Source organism: Taudactylus pleione, unplaced genomic scaffold (assembly GCF_031769625.1).
Source record: "Taudactylus pleione unplaced genomic scaffold, aTauple2 ptg000038l, whole genome shotgun sequence".
NCBI classification, from domain to species: domain Eukaryota; kingdom Metazoa; phylum Chordata; class Amphibia; order Anura; family Myobatrachidae; genus Taudactylus; species Taudactylus pleione.
Window position 1 is genome coordinate 7,357,519 of NW_028284440.1, and position 20,597 is coordinate 7,378,115.

A 20,597-nucleotide genomic window follows, 5' to 3' on the forward strand; every position below is an offset into this window, starting at 1 on the left:
AAGGATAGTCTGAGAAAAGCTCCTGCATTGGGAATACCTGATTATGAAAAACCTTTTAATTTGTATTGTACAGAAGCCAATGGTTGTGCTGCAGGTGTCCTTACACAAAAACATGGTGATGCCAGTAGGCCCGTAGCATACTACAGTGCCCAATTGGACACTGTGGCACGATCACTCCCCACCTGTTTGAGAAGTGTAGCAGCTACCGCTCTAATGGTGAGTAATAGTGAGGATGTGGTACTGGGTCATAATATGATTGTCTACACTCCCCATGCTGTATCTCTCTGTTGAACTCAGCTCAAACCCGACACGTCTCTTCAGCTAGGTTTACCAAATGGGAACTAGCTCTAATCGCACCCGCAAACATCACTGTTAAATGTTGCAGCATGCTGAATCCAGCAACGTATTTACCATACGTACAACATCATGTACAGAGGGTGGAAGAAGACGAGTTGCTGGTTGGAGGTGATTTCAGCGTATATAATGATACGCACGATTGTATGACAAATCTGAATCAGACCTTTACTGCTAGACCTGACATACATGACACACCTTTAGAGAATGTGGATGTGACTTTTTATACAGATGGGAGTTGTCATAGACAAACAGACACAGGTGAATTATGTACAGGTCATGCTGTTGTAAATGACACAGACATCATAGAAGCTAAACCTCTTGGACCTCCTCACTTGGCCCAGGTGGCAGAGTCAGTAGCACTAACTAGAGCGTGTGAACTGGCAGCAGGCAAATCTGCTAACATTTACACTCGAGGTATGCGTTTGGGGTGGTGCACGATTTCGGGGCTCTATTGCATCTGAGAAATTTTATGACAGCAGCAGGCACACCAGTTGCACATTCCCAACACATAAAACATATTTTAGAAGCAATCCAACTGCCCAAAGTGGTGGCAGTAATTAAATGTAAAGCCCATACATGTGAGGATGATCCGGTGTCACTGGGCAACAACAGAGCCGATGAAGCTGCAAAATGGGCAGCAGGGTCAAAAATGTTTTCTCCAACTGAAAAAAATTATGTCTTTCCAAACAGTTGATATGCTGAAATTAATTGAGATGCAAAATTTGTGTTCAATTCAGGAAAAATCCATTTGGAAGTCCAAGGGATGTGGGCAAGAGTCCTCCAGGCTCTGGAGGGACGGACAAGGTAAGCCAGTAGCCCCCAAGGCTGGCTGAGGCAGCACAGGTCTGACTCTTCTGGGAAAACAAGGTTTGTGCAAATTGGTGAGAGCATACTGTTATGCACCAGGTTTTTCTTCACAAGCAGAAAAGATAGCAATGTCCTCTCTGACCTGCTTGAGGAAGAACATAGGTAAAGCGATCCCAACCAAACCATCCCACATTCCACTGACTGATGGACCTTTCCAGGTGATACAAATTGATTTCATACAATTACCACCCTGCAGGAACCTTAAGTATGTATTAGTGTGCACGGATGTATTTTCTAATTGGGTTGAGGCCTACCCAGCGGCCAATAATACTGCTGCATTTACTGCCAAGAAAATAGTTCAGGAATTTGTATGCAGGTATGGTATCCCTAAAATCATTGAGAGCGACAGGGGTACTAATTTCACAGGTGATGTTTTTCAAAATATGTGTAAGCTGATGGGTATTAATAGCCGACTTCACACCCCCTACCGACCGCAAGCCAGTGCCAAGGTAGAGAGGATTAACGGGACTATTAAAGATAAGTTAAGTAAAATCATGGCAGAGACTGGACTAGGATGGCAAGAAGCATTACCTTTGGTCCTACATAGCATAAGGACCACTCCTAGACCCCCTCTAAATCTGTCCCCATTTGAAAAACTGTTCGGTAGACAACCTCATTTGATTATAAGTCCACAGGAAGACCTGAAGGGTAACAACGAGGTAACTGTAAAGTATCTTATATCAATGAGTAAGCAGTTAAAACAACAGCAGCAGAAACCGAAATTGTTTCCAATGATATGCCTGAAAATAACTGTCATGATGTTGAAACAGGAGAATATGTTATGTTCAGAAATTTCTTGCATTCAGGTTGTTTGACTGATCGGTGGGAAGGTCCGTACCAGGTGCTGCTGACAAGTACTACATCTTTGAACGTGGCCGAGAGAGATACCTTGGTCCATTCCACTCACTGCAGAAAGGTCAATCAACTGGTGGAGAAACAAGTCGGAGACAAGGCTGATAGCGTGGACCTGTCGCTTGCGAGCTTGTTCCGGGAGGATTGAAAAGGTCATAGTGAGATACCTGAACTAAGAGAAATTTGCAGGTCTTGTTGTGACAATGGACGGGCCTGCTGTGTTCATTTTCATATTCTCTTTTAGAGTGTTCACCATTCTGGCCGGTTCGGGAATATCCAGTTTCTGTGATGGGAGACTGATTGAGGAAATGGGAGCTGATGGCAGTGCTGATGGAGTGGAGTCAGGAGGAGTGCAATGCCAATCAGGGGAGTGTCTGACCAATCTTAGTACTGTTATTGTTAAGAGAGCTATCATTCTGGATACTCAGGGATGGTGTGGAGGTTTATTTTCTGAAGATTCCTGTATTTGTGAGCTTTGTTGGTCCCTAGTTGATGAGAACTGTATCCAACGGTGCCAACCTAAATATAACCCGTACTGGGGTGGGTATCCTTTAGAGGATTATCATAGCATGGTAGGCAAAATGTTAAATCAAACTGATTTCTGGGTGTGTTCACACATGCCACAGGGACAGCATAATGTAGGGTTGGTGCCATTTCTGCTGAATATTAGAAATTTTAGAATTACAGAAAGGGAAAACATTGGATGGAAAGTTCCTCTCATCCAAACCACCTCATTTCAAACTCTATCAATTCCAAGTAGATAGATCACTTTTGTGTTTAAACATAACCAACCCCAATAAACCCGGGAGTTGGGAAGTGACAGGTAATAATCAGATGATGACCTTCTCACAAAGAGCTGATAATGAGTCCATAAACCATGATCTGTCACGCTCAATTAAATCTGGTGGGAAACATTTTAGGTATCGGTATACATTGAGTTCCACCAAAGAAATTATTGGTAAGGTGCCAGATGGTTATTGTGCTAAAATAATACAGCCATAGACTTGCATGAACCAGATGAAAGACCCAGAAATAGGATTGTTTGCAAGAGAAATGTGCTTAATGATAATGATGCATACAATCCCTTATGTTCTCCCTGAAAATGTATAATATGTGGAAAAAAAGCATATAAGTGGCTCTCCCCAAGTTCCAAAGGTTTGTGTTACCTGGGAAAAGTAGTCCCAGAAGTTATGACCCTCACACATGTTGAAATGCTTGGTATACATAAGAAAAACACACCATCACCATTTCTACACACACAATATGAACACAGAGGCAAAAGAAATATGATACCTGGTGACGTGCATAAAGCCACTCAGTTAATTAGTGAGACAACTGGCTTTCAAGTTTTAGTCACATTGGATCCCACCAGGATTGCTCGGGGTACATTAAATTTTAGGTATATTCAGGAACTTGCTAAATTGATAGATAATATCACCGAGATGTACGATGACACATTCAGGTATATAGGGAGAGAATTGCAAGTGTACAAGAAAGAACTGGTGCAACACAGGCTAGTGTTGAATAATTTAACCGCTGTTACTGGAGGGTATTGCGTAACGTTAGCCACCCAGTTTGGAGTAAAATGTTGCACCTACGTCACCAATGATACTAGCGGCCCAAAGGAGGTGATACACCGAAAGATGAATGAAATTCTGCAGCTAAAATGGGAGTTTCGTAATAACCATAACGCTTCAGTGGCTGAAGTAGGGGAAAAGATAGAAGGATGGGTTTCATGGCTGAACCCAGTAAAATGGTTCTCAGGTCTAGGGGAATGGGTCCAGGAAGTGATCACCAGCATAGGATAATTCTTGATCCTTATACTGATTGTCATCATAATAATTGGCATATGTGTCGGGTGTGTTCCTATTGTGTTGAATTGTGGAAAGTGTAAAAATAGAGTAAAACAAACAAAAGAACGAAACTATGATGGTAGTAAGAAATGACAATATGAATGCCGAGGTAAATATAGAACTGCATTACAACCCTGAACTAGGAAATACCATCATTTAATGTATCATATTTAGAAATACATAGAATGTATTATTGAAATATTATTTTTAAAACACCTTTGATAATGTGAAGTCTAAATTCCCCTTCAAGACTGCTTTAATAAAACTTGTGCATTCCCACACCTTTCACGTGATCTTCCAAGATCCGCGGTGTGCATATAATAGTAGTTTTATGCCCCCACCCAGAGACACATTATTGATGGATTAAGAACCACCATGTGCCATTCCATAATAACACTAAATAATATGTAAATGTAAGCCTAAATTAAATTCAAAGAGTAGATTGTGATAGCATGTTGTTCGCTATCAAAGGGTGGACTGTCGAAGCTGGATAATTGGCTGAGACAAGATCAGTTTAAAATTGAATTGCAGCGATGCCATCTTGCAACTGGCCGCAAGAACCATCTTGGAAAGGAGATCGCAAGATGCTATTTTAGATAAACTCACAATTTAGTACATATGGCGATATTACTATAAGCACCATGCGATTGCATCTTTCATCATTTCTCATATACACATTAATGCGCACAATTGCACTGTTAACTAGTCGCATTTTAGCAAATGCATAAGATATATGAAAACGCTGTTTAGTAGCTAAATGCGCACGCATCTGTCTCCAGTTAACTGGCGTCTTTATATCAAAACCCGAATTTTCACACATTACATATCCACATACAAGTTTCCATAAGGTTTAAGGTATAAGATTTAAGTTCGTTCATTTAGTATAAATGCTATGAAATAAAGATTATTTGGTAACTAAGGTTTTATACATGCTAAGTAAGCCGTGTTTGGTTTTGTACTGATGCGTACTCTTTCCACAGTATTCCGGTATTGTCGGTGTGGTGATCGCATCATGCATTCTCAACTTATGGATGCAGAGACTTCAAGCAACAAAATGTATATAATATGAACAACTGTTAGGATGTTGCATGTGGCGGGAATCCAGAGACCCCCAGTTGTCAGAGGCTAGGATGGGTCTATTTGAATCAGCCTGTTAAACGCTCTGTAACAGATGTATCCCCCTTGGGAACCAATGGGATCAGCTTCAAACATCTCTATTGTTTTGTCTATTCCTGGGGGGTATAAATATGTGTGCTCCAGTGCTGGGTTTTGAGTCTTCATGCTGAATGCTGATTGATGAGGGGTTTCTTGCTGATGCCTAACATCTGGTCCGGAAGCACTGCGTATGTATACTGTACTTGGGTCTGTATAATTCCTTTGCGCCGGATTGTGTCTGGATCAATAGCGTGTAACTGACTGTACTTTTACTTGAATAATACTTTGTGCTTTGGAACCACATGTTCTAAGTCTGGAGTCTCTATTTACTGTATGACTGTGTCCGCAAATTAGCATCATCCTTAGAGGTTTATAGGAAGGATTATTAGAAGGTTTAGGCAGGGATATATAGAGGTTCAAATTCAGTATTGTTATTACATATACCAGCATGCTTTTCTCCACTAGTTTTGAGATTGGCTGCATGGATTGTCATAATCATAATCAATGTATTTTGAATAGTTAACGATGTGGAAAAGGACTACGTATAACAGCATGCTTTACTCCACTAATTCTTCATTCCACTATTCTGAATAGCTAACCATGTGGAATAAGACTACGTATACCAGCATGCTTTACTCCACTAGTGTTTAGATTGGCTGCATGGATCATTCACATGACTGCATAGGGACGAAACGATGGGCGTGGCCTATCCCCCAGGTAATGTCTTACTATCCAATGATATCTCCCAGAAGACGGGAGATATATATAACCTATCTATTTAAGTAGCGGCTGTGTGTGACGTAATACACACGAGGTGAACAAGCCCTCAGTCGGTCGAAACGCGTGTCCTCTCATCATTTACCACAGTGGGAGAACCTATCAGTCAGTGCACGGACTGGACCCTGGGCCCCACCACAATGGGAATGGTATTGTATTAACCAAGATGGTTAACATCTATTAAACTAGGATAGATGTGCTTTATTTTAGCTATATATGGGTTTATTATTGGAGCAGGCTATATATTCCATGCTGCGAAGACTAATATTACTAAACCACTGTGATATGCACATGCTCTAGGATTAATATGTTCTGCAACTAGTCTTATGCGCATATGATACATATATTGAGCAACGTAAGGGGATACAGTGTTATGCTCCTGCATTAGGATAAGTGTGTCCTATAATTAACCTTTCATCATGTGTTGCACGTATATCTAGCAACCTAGAGATATATGTTGAAAAACACACTAAATATCTATATGGATGCAATGACTCTATGTTATTATACTTATATGACATGCACCTATTTTAGGATCAGTATGTCCTGCAGCTAGCTTCATATATACGCTGTTTTGTAAAGTATATATAACTTTAACCTCTTGGGTGTTTATCTAACTAATAGCAGGCTACCCTCTATGCGCATGTGTGTTAAGAAATTCAACTATCTTAATAGAGTTTTTAGGTAATTGTGATATTCACTATCAGTTGAAATTATCTATCTTATGACATTTCCTATTAAGGATGAGTCATATTGGGTACTGCGTGATATCTGGTAACATATATGCATTCACTGTGAATATCCCATTCGGATTTAATTGTGATTTATCATACCCTTTTGAAAATTGTTACATGAATTATAACCATAATATATATATTCATCTGCACAACTTATTTGATACTGTTGGTTCACAATCTATGTGTAACAATTAAAGCATGCTCATGCATAAACTTTTTTTGTAAAACAATATTTTAATATTAAAAAATGGACTTCTCATTGTGATAGTCCTACATTTATATATGATTTGGTTGTGTTCTTGCTCTGGCCTAGGCGGGGATAATCTACCTCTCCTCATAAGCCTATCACTACAGCCATACATCACTAGAGTGCCAAATCTCGTCTGATCTTGGAAGCTAAATGGTGATAGGCCTGGCCAGTACTTGGAGGGGAGACCCCCAGGGAATACCAGGTGCCATAGGCTAAAGAGGAATATATGGGACCCTAAAGACGATTGGCAGAGCACCACAATCATACTCCTATTTGCTTTACCCACCTTATGGCAAAATATCTTTATTTTTGCTAATTAATACTGTTATACACCCATTGGAATGGTAATAACTTGTTTAATATTTTGCCAGAGGATTACCTCAGGATTTTGTGCTCTAATCAGATTAATGTACATTAGACTGATTTTTTGGGGGGAAATATGGTACCATTTATTTTATTGATTTATATTTAATAAAAGTTGTATTTTAACCGTATGAGTGCCCCAGCAACTAGCACTAGTTTCCTTTTTTCTCTTTGTGCATATACCCTTAGACTCTCCTCAGGAATCTCTGAAGTTTGTGAACACACAATTTGATCTTTACTCTTAGTGTTTTAGTGAAATAAGGCTCCTAAAAAGAGTATTTTGCATAGCTAACAAGATGAATAGACATTTTTAATTGCTTGTAAGGAGAAAGGCGTACAACCAGCACTCATAGCTAAGTGCTGTGAGGAATGTGAATTATTAAAAGAGACTGCAGCAGTGCAAGTGCAAAGCAATTAAGTAGTCTACAGCAGTGCAAGTGCAATCATTTTTTTTCAATAAGTGGCTTATGGTAGTAAGCAGTGGGAAATGGAGATGTTAAGAGTATACTGTATATTAAGGAAGATCAGAGTGAAAGCGAGAATGACTGGAAAGAGTGGCCCATTTAAACTCTGCTGTTAAAAGAAAGAGACTCTTAAATTGAACCTAACCAGTGTGGTTTAGAGAGTGGATAAAAGAAGGATAATCTGACTAAACTTTAGCACAGATATCATGAAGATGATGTTGTAAACTTAACTGATACTCTCCAAGAGTGCTGGAAGTAAAAAAATAAATCATTTCACTTGTTGCAGACGTAAATTCTGTGGGTAAAAGAGAGAGATATTGTTATAATAATGTTTCAAAGAAACCCTGATAGTAGTGCCAAATGGTCCAGAAAAGGTTCTACAGTATGTGTTTTCAAGTTTCAGGAACACTCTACAAGAGAAGATGCATGAGCTGAAATAGTTACTTAGTGAGGAGCAAACTATTTCTGCCAAATATGGTGCTGTACATTGTAAAATGCATAAAAAGGTACCAACAAACAGATAACTTAGAGAAACCTCAAATTGTGTTTAGAATTCATATTTGTACATATTTAAAAAAAAGACTGAGCTGACCCAAAATTTTAATTCCAAAATCAAAAAGGCACACAGCACTTCAGAGAGCAGAACATTTGTTTGTACCTTTTCATGCATTTTACATTGTATATTGCCATATTTTACCTATGAGCAGATTTTGAAACCTTTTTTGTTTTAACAGAAGCCTTCTCCCCATTCATTGAATACTTATTACATTTGGTGGCATTCCACTTATTAGTTAGAGCTTTAATTATGGACACATTGTCTCAATGCATATTACAGTCTGCTGTATGCAGATATTGAGCACATTGCAAAGATTACTTGGTTTCTTCAGAGAAAACTCATCTAGGAGTCTATCAACTAAATAAGGATATATTTACTATCAATCACTTTGTCAATGTCACTGATCATTGGTGGCTTTGACCAATATTTTTGACACAGTAATTGGAAATAATGCTAAAAATGCCTGGTTTAGCCTTTATTCCTATTGCTGTTTTAAAACTGTTATTCAAAGTGGCTGATGATCAGATGCTTTGACAAACTGACGGATAGTAAAAAAAAATCCCATAAACTTTCTGGCAAAAGCAGAATAAGGAAGGTTTAATTTAAGAGATGGAGAAACTATTGAAGCCCATGAATTAAGATATCGAAATGCATTTATCAGGCCTAGGTTTTGGGACAGTAAAGCAATTGGAGTTGGATGTTGGATTGATTATTGAGGCAGAGGAAGCATATATCAATCATGAACCTTATTAATATCCTTTGTCGAAATGTGGAAACAGACTTCAGTAGAGATGTGAAAGCTTCTAATGATTGCTTTGGGCAACTTCCCCACTTCTCCACTCTTTAGAAGCTTTGACACATCTCCACATGGAGAGATAAAAAAGCCCTATAATATAGTATAGTTAAATTACATGAATGCAGGATATTTATACACTTTAAAGAAAGAAAAATCATAATGCAATAGCACAACTGAGACATGTAATGCAAATTTTAGGAATCAGCTTACTTGCATTAATTATAGATTGAAGGGGTTTTGTTTACCAGGATACATACTGTAAGAAAGTAGCCTGGTATGCAGACAGCCCTTGGTACAGCCAAGAGCTTACTTCTTACAACATAAACATTGCTGTGAGACTGTTCCTTAATTAGGTTAATAAACAAATAATATTTCTCAATATTAAGTCCTGTTATGTTCCAGAATACTATTTTCAAACTGGACGACACCATACAAACATATGTGAATGACTATTTTCTTGTTTATGCTGTACAAAACAAGTTTATAGTGTTCATGATAGTTTTACATGAAGTAAAAATGTTAAAGAAGGTAAAATCTAACTATGCCATGCACCCTTGTCTATTGTCATGATACAGTATGTCACACATTGCATGCTAATTGTGTATATGGCTCCTTTTGTAGCTGGTCATCATGCTGTTTACACATGCTCCATGATAATTGTGTTGTAGGAGCTATTCCCTTCTCTTATAGGGGAAGGAGTACAACATTTCTCTAGATTTAATTTTACAGTCAAATGACTGATGACATCTTGGTGGCATGGTTTTCAAATGAGGCTTCTCTATATAAACTCCATTTTAGATTAATTTATCTGCCAGAGTATTAGACTCACAGCTATTCTCCAGTGATTTTGAGGCTTCTGATATTGTATGCTCCAGTGTATGACTCAGCTTTTTCCTGATTCCATTCTGCCTTTTTCCTATGATGCATGCTTGACTTCACAGAGTACTGATATTGGCTTTGTTCCTGACTCTCCATTGCTTCATCCCTGTGGCTTCTCACTGTACCAGACCCCAGCTTGATGACTTCTGTCAGATTTATTGTGACCAGTTTGTCATGCTAAGAGCCAGAGCTGCATACTGAGCACAGCAAAACCCAAACCTCTTTGTGGAGGTCCCTGGGCAAGCTTCTTGCCTCTGTTACTGGCAGCACAAATACTTCTGTAGCTGATAGTTTAAGAAACCAGAGTTTTCCTGTAGAATGGTAAAGAAGGTATACAAGAGTGTTCTGTGTCCGAAATTGCTGATTGCTCCACAGCAAAATTCTGTATCAGTTTAAAGCTAAGGGATATTAAATTCCATGCTATATTTTTAAAGAGAAAAACCAGTTCCCACACCATTACAGCCAATCACAACATGTAAAATGCTTGTACTGTCTGGTTGGAACATGGAAATCCCAGAAACTCCACACTATAGTAATTTTGCATAGAGTGGCAGCCATTGTGTGCCAGTAAGTTTTTTTTTCTTTTGGGAGGGAGGTGGATTGAGAGGTACCTGGGTATTTGTGCCAGAGCTCCCTAGGTAAAAAGGTGTACTCTAACAAAGGGACACAGACAAGAATAGATATATAACAACATCTTCATTATACAGTATGTTAAGTTAACAACACAATATGGTAAAATAGCAGAACATTTTCTATAAACCAATACAAGGTAAATCGACAAAACCCTAGTTCTGATTTTATCCACGCAATGTTCCTGGGAGAATACAATACTGCACATCCAAAGTTCTGACTGATATAATTTCTCTCCTTTATTTCAAATAGAAACCAATGTTAATGACATGAGAGTGTATAGCTATGAGAGGGCCATCCCCATTTTAACCTGTTACATGCATTCATTATGAAAATACTTGTTGTAAGGACACTCTCTGGGTCTCTTATAGTCTCCTGATTCCTACAGAACCTGCTGAGCCCATTTTTGTTGTAGTCATGATTATGTTGATATTTAACTGGGTCTCCTGATGACATGTAAGAAAAATAATTGCAATAACATAATTTTGTGCAATACACAATAATAATTGACAATCCTTTGGTCCCCCATGCAGCCTATGTCTGTCACCCAAGATGCCTGTAGGTAATCATGGAGTCCATAGTTACAACAGCTGATGATGACACATTTTTTTCCTGGATGTGTTTAACATTTTAAAGAGGTGCCTACCCCCAGAATGAGCATACTGAATGACTGTTTACTCCAGTATATGTCCATAGTCACTAGAGAAGAGTTGGGTTATTTTAGGATTCTCATAATGATTGGCAATTTTTTTCTTCACATTTGGGTAATGATCAATCAATAAAAAAGGTTATTTTCTTAAAGTGATGAACCTGCTTTTTATTGAGTATTCTAGGAAACATACATGTATTTGAAAAAGCTAATTTTCTATCTACTGTATTTAAAAAAAAATTATTTGACATAAAAGGCTGGACTTCACTATAATATGGGATCTCCTGTTTATAATGGAAACCAGAGTCACTTCTAGGGAGGAGGGATGAGTCATGCCGCACTTAATTATATATTTTATTAATTATTTTAATAATTGCATTTTGTTTGGATCTCTGTTACTACAGTGGTGACTATGCCTGCATATGCACTTCTCTGCTAAGAAGCTCCAATTAACAGTGTAGGCTGGTAATTTGTTAAATTATTTATCAAAATATATGTCCACATCCACAGTTTCTGCAGTACAGCCAAGGAACAGAACATAGTATTACCAAATATTCTGGATAATGCAGTACGTGTGTGGTTACACTTTACACTTTCAAATTATATTTAGGTTTATTTTGCATTCATATTTAATATGTGTCTTTGGGCTAAATTTCCTAATACCCAGGTTGCTACATAGCTTATTAACATTTTCATTAGCTTAATTCTACTTATATAACTTATGTGCTTAAGCAAAACAAATAAATATATTGTATTAAGCTAAGATAGATGAATGCTCACATGACCATTCAGGCATTACATTAAAGCAAATAGGCTAAGTTAGCAATATGGGTGTTACATAAAACAGCACTCTGTTAAAATAGCTGCAGGTTAAACATTCAAAGCAATCTTCTGAATATAGCATTTGGAATTCAGCCAGCTGTGTCTGCATTTTTAGAAAACAGTGAACCTGAATTATTGTCACTGGGTCTAAAACACTAACTGATCTATTTTATCTACAGGGGGCAGCCCTAATTCGGATGCTGGCAAATTTTATGGGTCATAAAGTATTTCAAAGAGGACTGCAAGTAAGTTAAATTTTAGATTTCACTTATGTATTTTTTTAAATTATTGTACACAATTGTTAAAAAAATCTTAAAGGAATATTAGTAATAGTAAATTCTAATGTATTCTTACATGTGCTAGCCATGGTCAGGATGAATGATACGAAAAATGGGGTTGGATAGTTACCTGGTTACATAAAAACTTGTTGTTGGTTTAAAACTAGAGACCACTAGAAAAAGAATAAGCAGTATGTCATGGCAAATGGCTTCAACCATTGGCTATAATAAGACTGGCATGATCCAAAAAATATCCTGCACAGACATTTCAATTATCAAAGTTTTTGTGTGCACTAACATTTAGGTAAATGTACTATGATTAAGGGCTACAGAAATTCTTAATTCAGTTTTGAGTATACTGTCAAATTTTGTAGCACTGAATAGTTATCTATATTGTAAAGGACAAATTGTGAATGAAAATGTTTTAATCCTTTCTTGCAATAGAAAATGAATGCAGTTGTTATCTTTGTAAAAAAAAGTCACTTAGATTTCTCACTTGTCTGTGTACTGTGAACCACAAGGTAGTTGAAGTAACAATTAGCTAGTGATGTTAAATTTAACTCAGAAGGTTGACATTTTCAGCAAAAAGAAAAAATAATTTCACAAAAAACATACTTAATGCAAGGTTTAGTTTAAGTTTTTTTTAAAGAACTTAAAGGGTTGTCAATTCTGTACTTGTTTTAAAAATGGCCAATGTATATTTAAAAGGTTTTATAGGTAAGCCTTTATTAAATTACTTTGTACTGTAATAGAAATGAAGACATGAACAGTATGATCCTGGGCTTTTCACATTAATAAAGTCAATAAAAACATTACAAAAACATTACAAAGAAAATCTTCCCTTTGCTAACTTGGCAGTATGCTATGTTTATTTGTTTTTAAATGGTTCTTAACCTTTTTTCAGTCAAACCTCAAATTACACATGTAAATCAGCTTACTAACCATTCATTCAGATTGAATTTATTTTTTATATTTAAATAAATATATATAATTTGTAATTAGGGAGTACTAAGTATATGAGTTGGAACATTAGAACACAGGATTATTTAAACCAACCCAAAATGCCTTGGTGATTCATGTTTTCAGTCCCAACCCAAAGGCTGAAAACCTTTGCTTTAAACAGAAAAATATGATGTCAATTGTTTATGGTGGAGGAGTTTTAATAATACTGTTTGCTAACTATTTGTTGCATTGTATATTATTAGTACAATTGTTTTAATTACTATAATTGTATTTCAAAATGTATTAATACATTTAAAAAAGGAGTATATATTAAATTTTAATGAGATGATAATAGAACATACAGTTTGAAGCATGATTAAAACACCAGCCTCACAGAAGTAGGGAGGATTACTGAAAAGTAATCCCACCTCGTTTTATCAGTCACTATTCAAGCTATTTGTTCAAATGTGTTCCATCTGTTTTTTGTTCATTTTTATTTAACCACTTACTTTATATATGTTTTCATATATTGAATAAACTATTATTGTCATTGTTTTAAAAACTATCATTAATACATTATATCACTCTTTTATGATGTTTATATCTTCATTACTACTGTTATTAACACATTATAAGGACAACTTCCTCTAATTCATTTAGTTTACGTTGATATTGAGCAACATATCTAAAATTTTGTTTTGTGAGTGCTATATGACAAGTTTTCAGAAATAACAAATCTATATTACCCAATTTAAAAACAAACAGAAAGAACATTAAAAATAAACAAAACAATGGCAGTCATTTAATCTCTCAATCTGTTTTGGGGAAATCATTTTACAGGCTGCAGTGGATGATGAATTATTTATAATGTGGTATGCTACTTAGAAATGTCCCTTAAAGTAAATTGATGTTCACCTGAAATACAATTATGCTAAGATAGAGAGAGCAATCAATCTTATCTGTTCTAGGTAAGCTTTTCATTTTGAATTTTAAATATACTATATTTGGGATCAGGTCACATTTTAGTACCTTTACTTTAGCCCTCAAACTAACTAAAATGTACAAATAAACAAAAGAAAATAATTATCGTGGTTATGCCAAACAAAAAATGGCCTACTGAAAATTAAATTTGTTGGGCTGGAATGTATAATTTTAATATGATTTGATAAGGCAATTTGTGAACTGCTATCCATAATCTCTTAGAATACATTGCTGTGATTGCTGTATAAATCTGCTTATTATATATTTTCTAAAGCTGGTAGTAACAATGAGAATCTCTGATAAGCTAAGTCTAATTAAAGCTTTTATAGACACAAAACATGGAAGCTATTGTAATGTTACACTAATTCCCATAGAGTATACTTGTTTCCCATGCTAAAAAGGTTAAAACTATGATTCAAAGCTTTGTTAGCTTTTTCCTATTTTAAACTACTTTAATATATTCTAGTACAAAAGTGATGTTGCAATTACTTGAAAGAAAATTAAAAGACTTTGCAAATATTACCATTGCCACAGCCATATAATTTTGGGTGTGTTATATGCCTAAATGAGAACTGGAGTTGTGTTGTGACAAAGGGTGCCAATGTCTGATTAAATGTTAGTGAACTGTACATAATGATTTTTATTTTTGGGGGAGTTGCTGAAATATCCACAGTAGTAAAGATATTCAGAGAAGCATTAATTACCTTTTTTGAATTCTGAAGCTTGTCTTGAATATGATTTGTCAGAGTTAATTACTACAGATACTTTCGAAGAAACCATTAAATGCTGTAATATTGTATAAGATAAGGATTAGTGGACAGTAAACGATATTACTTCACCAACAATATAAATCTATTTTAAACTTTGGTGTACAGTGTTTTTACAACCTGCATAATAAATAAGAAGTGTTTTTCAATTTGCAGCTCATTTAGAGCTAGAAGTAAATTTAGCTAAATGGTACAAAAATGCACCTGAGGTACAAATGTATTGTTTTGCCTGCTTCAGCATGTAGAACACATATTTAGCAATTTGTGCAAAATTGCACTTTCCAGATACATTTATATATAAATCTAAATGAGGACTTTTGTGTTGTGGGGTTAAATATGATGGGATGATATTATATTTCTTTTAAATTTATGTTTCAACACTTTACATCATTACTTGAGTAAACTACTAGAATATGTTAGCCCAATTTATTGGGCTTAGATCATACTGTATATTAGTGTGGATTAATTATGAATCAATCCCTATATAGAGGAATAGTACAGTAGAATAATCTGTAATAATGCAATTGTTTCCACTTAAAAAGAAAATTTTCTCTTATGCTATAATTTGAGGAAATTATCCATTTTCTATCAAACACCAAATCTTATTTACATATACCCATCTATTTAATAATTAAAACAATTGCATACAGTTATTAAAACAGTAAAATTTGTATAATTTACACACATGATTTGTTTTACTAACTATATGTAAGTTGTTTTATTGATGTTAAATAATGATTTGCTTGTTTTAGATGTTCCCTTGTGCTGGAAGCAGTTACTATTATCAACCTCTCTATCACAGTAGATGATATTTGTGTTTTTTTTTTACTAGCTTGATATTCCAGTCTCCTCACTGGGATTTGAGCTAGGTGTGGAAGAATCCATAAATGCATTTTGGTTTCCTGAATTTATATCTCAGATTTAGTTCCATTTCCCTCTATTTTAGTGCTATGGAATTATGTTTTTTGATAAAAAAGCAGAAATGAAACACAAATACTTATATATGACTTTTATTTTGGACACGTGAATGCTGACATATTACGAGATATTTTTCCTCCTCCATTTTACCTATTATTCCTATCTCCCACCAATTATTACTATATCCCTCAATTATTGCCATCTTTCTTTCTCCCTCCTATCTCCCCCTATTTTTCAGATCCCCCTCTTTCCCATTTCCCTCTTTTCTCCCTTTCTCCCTCCCAGGTTTCCCTCCCACTCCCATCTTCCTCTCCTCTTCTGTCTCCCACTTGACTTTTCCATCCCATCTCTCATCTCCCCCACTCTATCTCATCTCTTATTGCTTCTCTTATCTCCTCTAGTCTCTCTCTCCATACTCTTCCTCCCATCTCCTACTATTATCTTTCCCCAACTCCCATCTACCTATATTCTAGGGATGGCCATCAAAAGGTTAACCATCAATTGTCACATTCAATGGTGCTATTGATGTTTTACATAGATGGTTTGAACTAGATGGCTTGCTGTGTGACACAGCAGGACAAATACGGAAGGGGGTAGGGCTGAGTGATATAATAAAAAGGCCAATCAGGGAAAGGGGCAGGAATAAGCGGGGTTATTGACAGCCAAAGGTCATTCCTACACTGTTCTCTGTCCCTTTCATCTAACCCTAATCAGTCTCTCTCATCTTTCTGTATGTTCTCACTTATTGAATGTGTCCCAGTAGCAATTTAAAACAATTCAACAAGCTTCTTGAAGCATGGTAGGCAAATATAAAGCATTTCACTGTGGGGACTCACTGTGCTAAGCAGGTTTAAACAGTGGAAGCTTCAGCAGTAACTTCAGCAGGCTGTGATGATTTAGACATTAGCCAGAACAAACACAGGAGTGATACCCATGTGATGGGGAGCAGAAAGGCAGGTTCTCCACTAGAGATGTACTGGCACTAGGAGCAGCCATGTTTGGTGATTCATGGAAGAATAACTGGCTGTGGCATCAGTCCAATGCTATCACAGTGAGTGTTGCCAGTATGACATACATATGCATCACTACATGGGTATGCAGAATGCAATGAGGGCAGTGTCTAAGCTGCTACTAAGTAAAAAGTAAATGTTCTCTTTTCTTGGCTTGACAGAGATGGACTGGGCAATTTTTTTAAGGCATGGGCCAGATGGAGATAGTGCAGGGGGGTAGGTGGAGCTGGCACAATTTCTTTACAGAGGTGAGTGTAGGTGGGGTGGGTCCACTATGTTTACATACTGTGGCTTGTAAGTGGGATGCAGCCAGAGGCAGGTGTGGTGAGGTGGGGTAGAGGCAGCTGGAGTTGGCATTATGTCTCTCTTGCAGCACTAAGTTCTCTGAGGGGAGCAGGTCCTACCCTCATTTCTAGTGCACAGTTGCTAGACAGACATTACCAGCATTATATAATAGATGCCATACAACTGCTGTTCTGCACCTAGTTTGTTGTAATGGCACATAGCATTGCAGGGAACCATATGGATTTGCAGACCAAGTTAGCAGTATATTCAGGAATTGAAAATTTGCAGTGACTGCTGGGAAGTATGATGGGCTAAATGTAATCACATGCGAGCCGGAGCCACTGCAGGAATACATGCGAGTATGCCCATATTTTTAAAGGAGCAAGCATGTTAAAGGCTAAACCAGCTTGATTTAGCTTTTGACATGCTTGCTACTTTAAAAATATGGGTATACTGGCATGTATTCCCACAGCGGCGCTGGCTCGCAGGCGATTACAGTTAGCCTATCTCTATTCACATTTAAAAAGGATAATTTTTGTGGATTACAAAGTATATCAAGCAAAGTAAACATAACCTCTAGCATTATAAAAGCAGTTCCCATGGGGTCAACCAAATGAGACTGCATACTGTATACTGTAGCATCAGTGGACAGGTGCGAGACAGCATTCCTTATAATAAAAATGTTTTAACTATGGCTAATATTACTAGATTCTACTATTCACAATACAGACTCATGTAGATGATTATGATTATGATAATAACAATACAAATAATAATAAATAAGAGTGTGTTTAATTAAAGTACATGCATTGCTTATGTCAGCTGTGATATAAAAATTTTAAACAATTAGCATAAAGTCAGAGTAAGTTTATTATAGCAGAATGCAATGGATGGGTGCACCCATTTGTATTTTAAACTTTTCATGGCCTAAAACAAAAGAGGCAACTTCCAAACTTTCTAGAATCAATGTTTCCCCCCCTGCTTAAGTGTATCTTCATTATGTTATAACAACACAGTGTGATAGTGTGTGATATAGTTACAGATGTCAAAAAGCCAGCAATTGGCCACAGAAAACTGTTTTTCAGCAGTAGACTGAGAACTGAAAGGGTAAAATACTTTATCAAGCTATAAAGGGGCTTCCCACAAGGAATGCACTATGTAGAGCACTCACAATGAAATAGGACAACAATTGGGCAATAACAAAATAAAATAGTTGCTGTATAAGGCAGATTGGCTTATGTTTGTTGTTCTTTAGGACACTTTCCTTTATTGTCACAGTATAAAAGCACACAGTAATAAATATCATCACCACAGATTGCAGAGGAGGATAGACCTGTATTGTTATCTTTGCCATCAGTCACTTATTTGGCCTCTGTTCACTACTCTTTATGTTCTTGAAATATAACAGGCAAATATATAGTCACAACGGGGATAACTGGTGTTCATTATAGCAATCACCAGCAGTTTGCCTTAAGCTGTTCTGTCACATTTTTTATTCAGAGAAGTCACACAAGAACTAGTGTCACTAATGTAACTTAAGTTCTGATAGATTTGTATCTATTTTTTTTATTCATTTGCAGCAAATATTTTCATTGGAATTGTAGATAATGAAGTTTAACAATATTTACAAATAAATGGAATTGAAGGGCTTACTTCATTTATTTGCTATGTAATTTAAAATATTAGAATTTCTTTTGATCTGGAAAACATTAGCAACAACCTCCTTAAAGCAACTTAATATAGAGTGTTCAATGCAAAAATAGCAAATTACACATTTTTTTAAATACATTATGCAAATAAATGGTCAGGTTATTTCATTTTCTCTATATTTAAATCTGTTTACTGTTCTATGACAGTTTTATTATTATATATGCCACTTTAGACAGTTAACTTGGGGAGCTTTAATTGAAATGGAACATATCAGGTAAATTAAAACAGTGTAAATGGGCAGTATCAGGTTATAGTTCAATGTTCGGTTCCTATGTTTTTTAATATGGTTAAACGTTTCTACAGTGAGATGTTTCTTGCAGAGCAGATCCAGAATGTGTGAAGTAGATCTGCTCCTTCATCCCAATTGCACAAATAATATATGGATTGACTTGGCCAAATTATATGAAGTTTACCAGTTGTCAAATACATTGTTTACCATTTTTGTCAATATTTTAGAGTATGACAGTTACTAAGGGGTCTATGCACTAATAATCGCGGTACTGCCACAATTATTATGTATCGCTCTTGCAGGGGATATTTTCATTTTTAATGAAATTATCCCCACTATGTACCAAGGGGAACCTGGTAACAGCTGTCCCATCGAGTTATATCCCAGGCAAATTGTGGAAGTCTTTCACAGGTTTGAAAGACCTCTCTGGGGAAAGCTGACACTGTGCATATGCACAGTGTCAGCTTCTGGAGCTGGCCGGTGGCTGCAGAGGAGAAATCAAAAGATCTATCTCCATCACCAGGAGCCCCCATAGGCTTACAGTAGGTTACATCTTTGCTTTTTGGAGTTTAGTACATAGGGCTAAGAATGTAGTCCCTATTGATAATAATGGGGACTGTGATCTGCATCGCTATTTAGCACTTTGACGGATATTTCTGTGAAATCTCCTTCATTGTGCTTTTAGTACATAGGAACAATACATAAAATTATGTGATTCCTGGGTGATAACATAAATTTATACCAAATAATTCTGATTTAGCAGACTCATAAATAGGTCTTTGGATTGGTTACAAGATTCAAAATGTCAACAGCAAATAACCATAATCTATATGTTTTACATTTATTTGTGTATCTGTGATAGCTTCTGTTAGTCAAACTCTATACTTAATAGATGTGGCAGTGTTTCTTGTGTCATGTGAATGAATGCCAATAATAATTACATAGTGTACAGCCTGGCCCATATGTTTTTATTAGAGTCTAATAAGTGTATCTGTGTATATGGTACAACTGAACAGTTATGTGTAATTTCTATTTGAAAACTAAAATATTAATGTTTTCATGTGTAATCATAAATTACCATTTACAGACAGGTTTTTTAGGATTAAAATGGCTGTAGATTTAGTCATCTGTCTTATGGAAGCTTATTAAAGATATTAAGAACTTTTTTTTTAATTCACTTGTTCCCAGACTAGTTGTGAATCTTGTGAATGTATATATAGTTTCCTCTAACTTTCTTTATACTGTAGAAATTAGATAGAAAGTGGACCAGAACATTAATCAACATACATATGATTTAATACATTAGGTGACCAAGCTGGGCTTATTTATGCTTATACATTTATGGAATTATGCTGTTCATTATTTTATAGTTCATTCTTAACTAGCATTTATTGGTGACCTTGAATGGGGTATATGGTAGCTAAGAAACTGAAGGAAATCATGTACATTCCTTAACATACCATATTAAGC

At 36.2% G+C, this 20,597-nt stretch overlaps 1 protein-coding gene across 1 annotated transcript in view; it reads left to right on the plus strand.

Moving 5' to 3' along the window:
• TRHDE (thyrotropin releasing hormone degrading enzyme) overlaps nt 1–20,597 on the plus strand; it is a 778,828-nt gene that overhangs the window by 543,301 nt on the left and 214,930 nt on the right. The window contains 1 exon segment of the mRNA XM_088452538.1: nt 12,187–12,252. Within this exon segment, the coding sequence (XP_088308664.1) occupies nt 12,187–12,252 (66 nt within the window).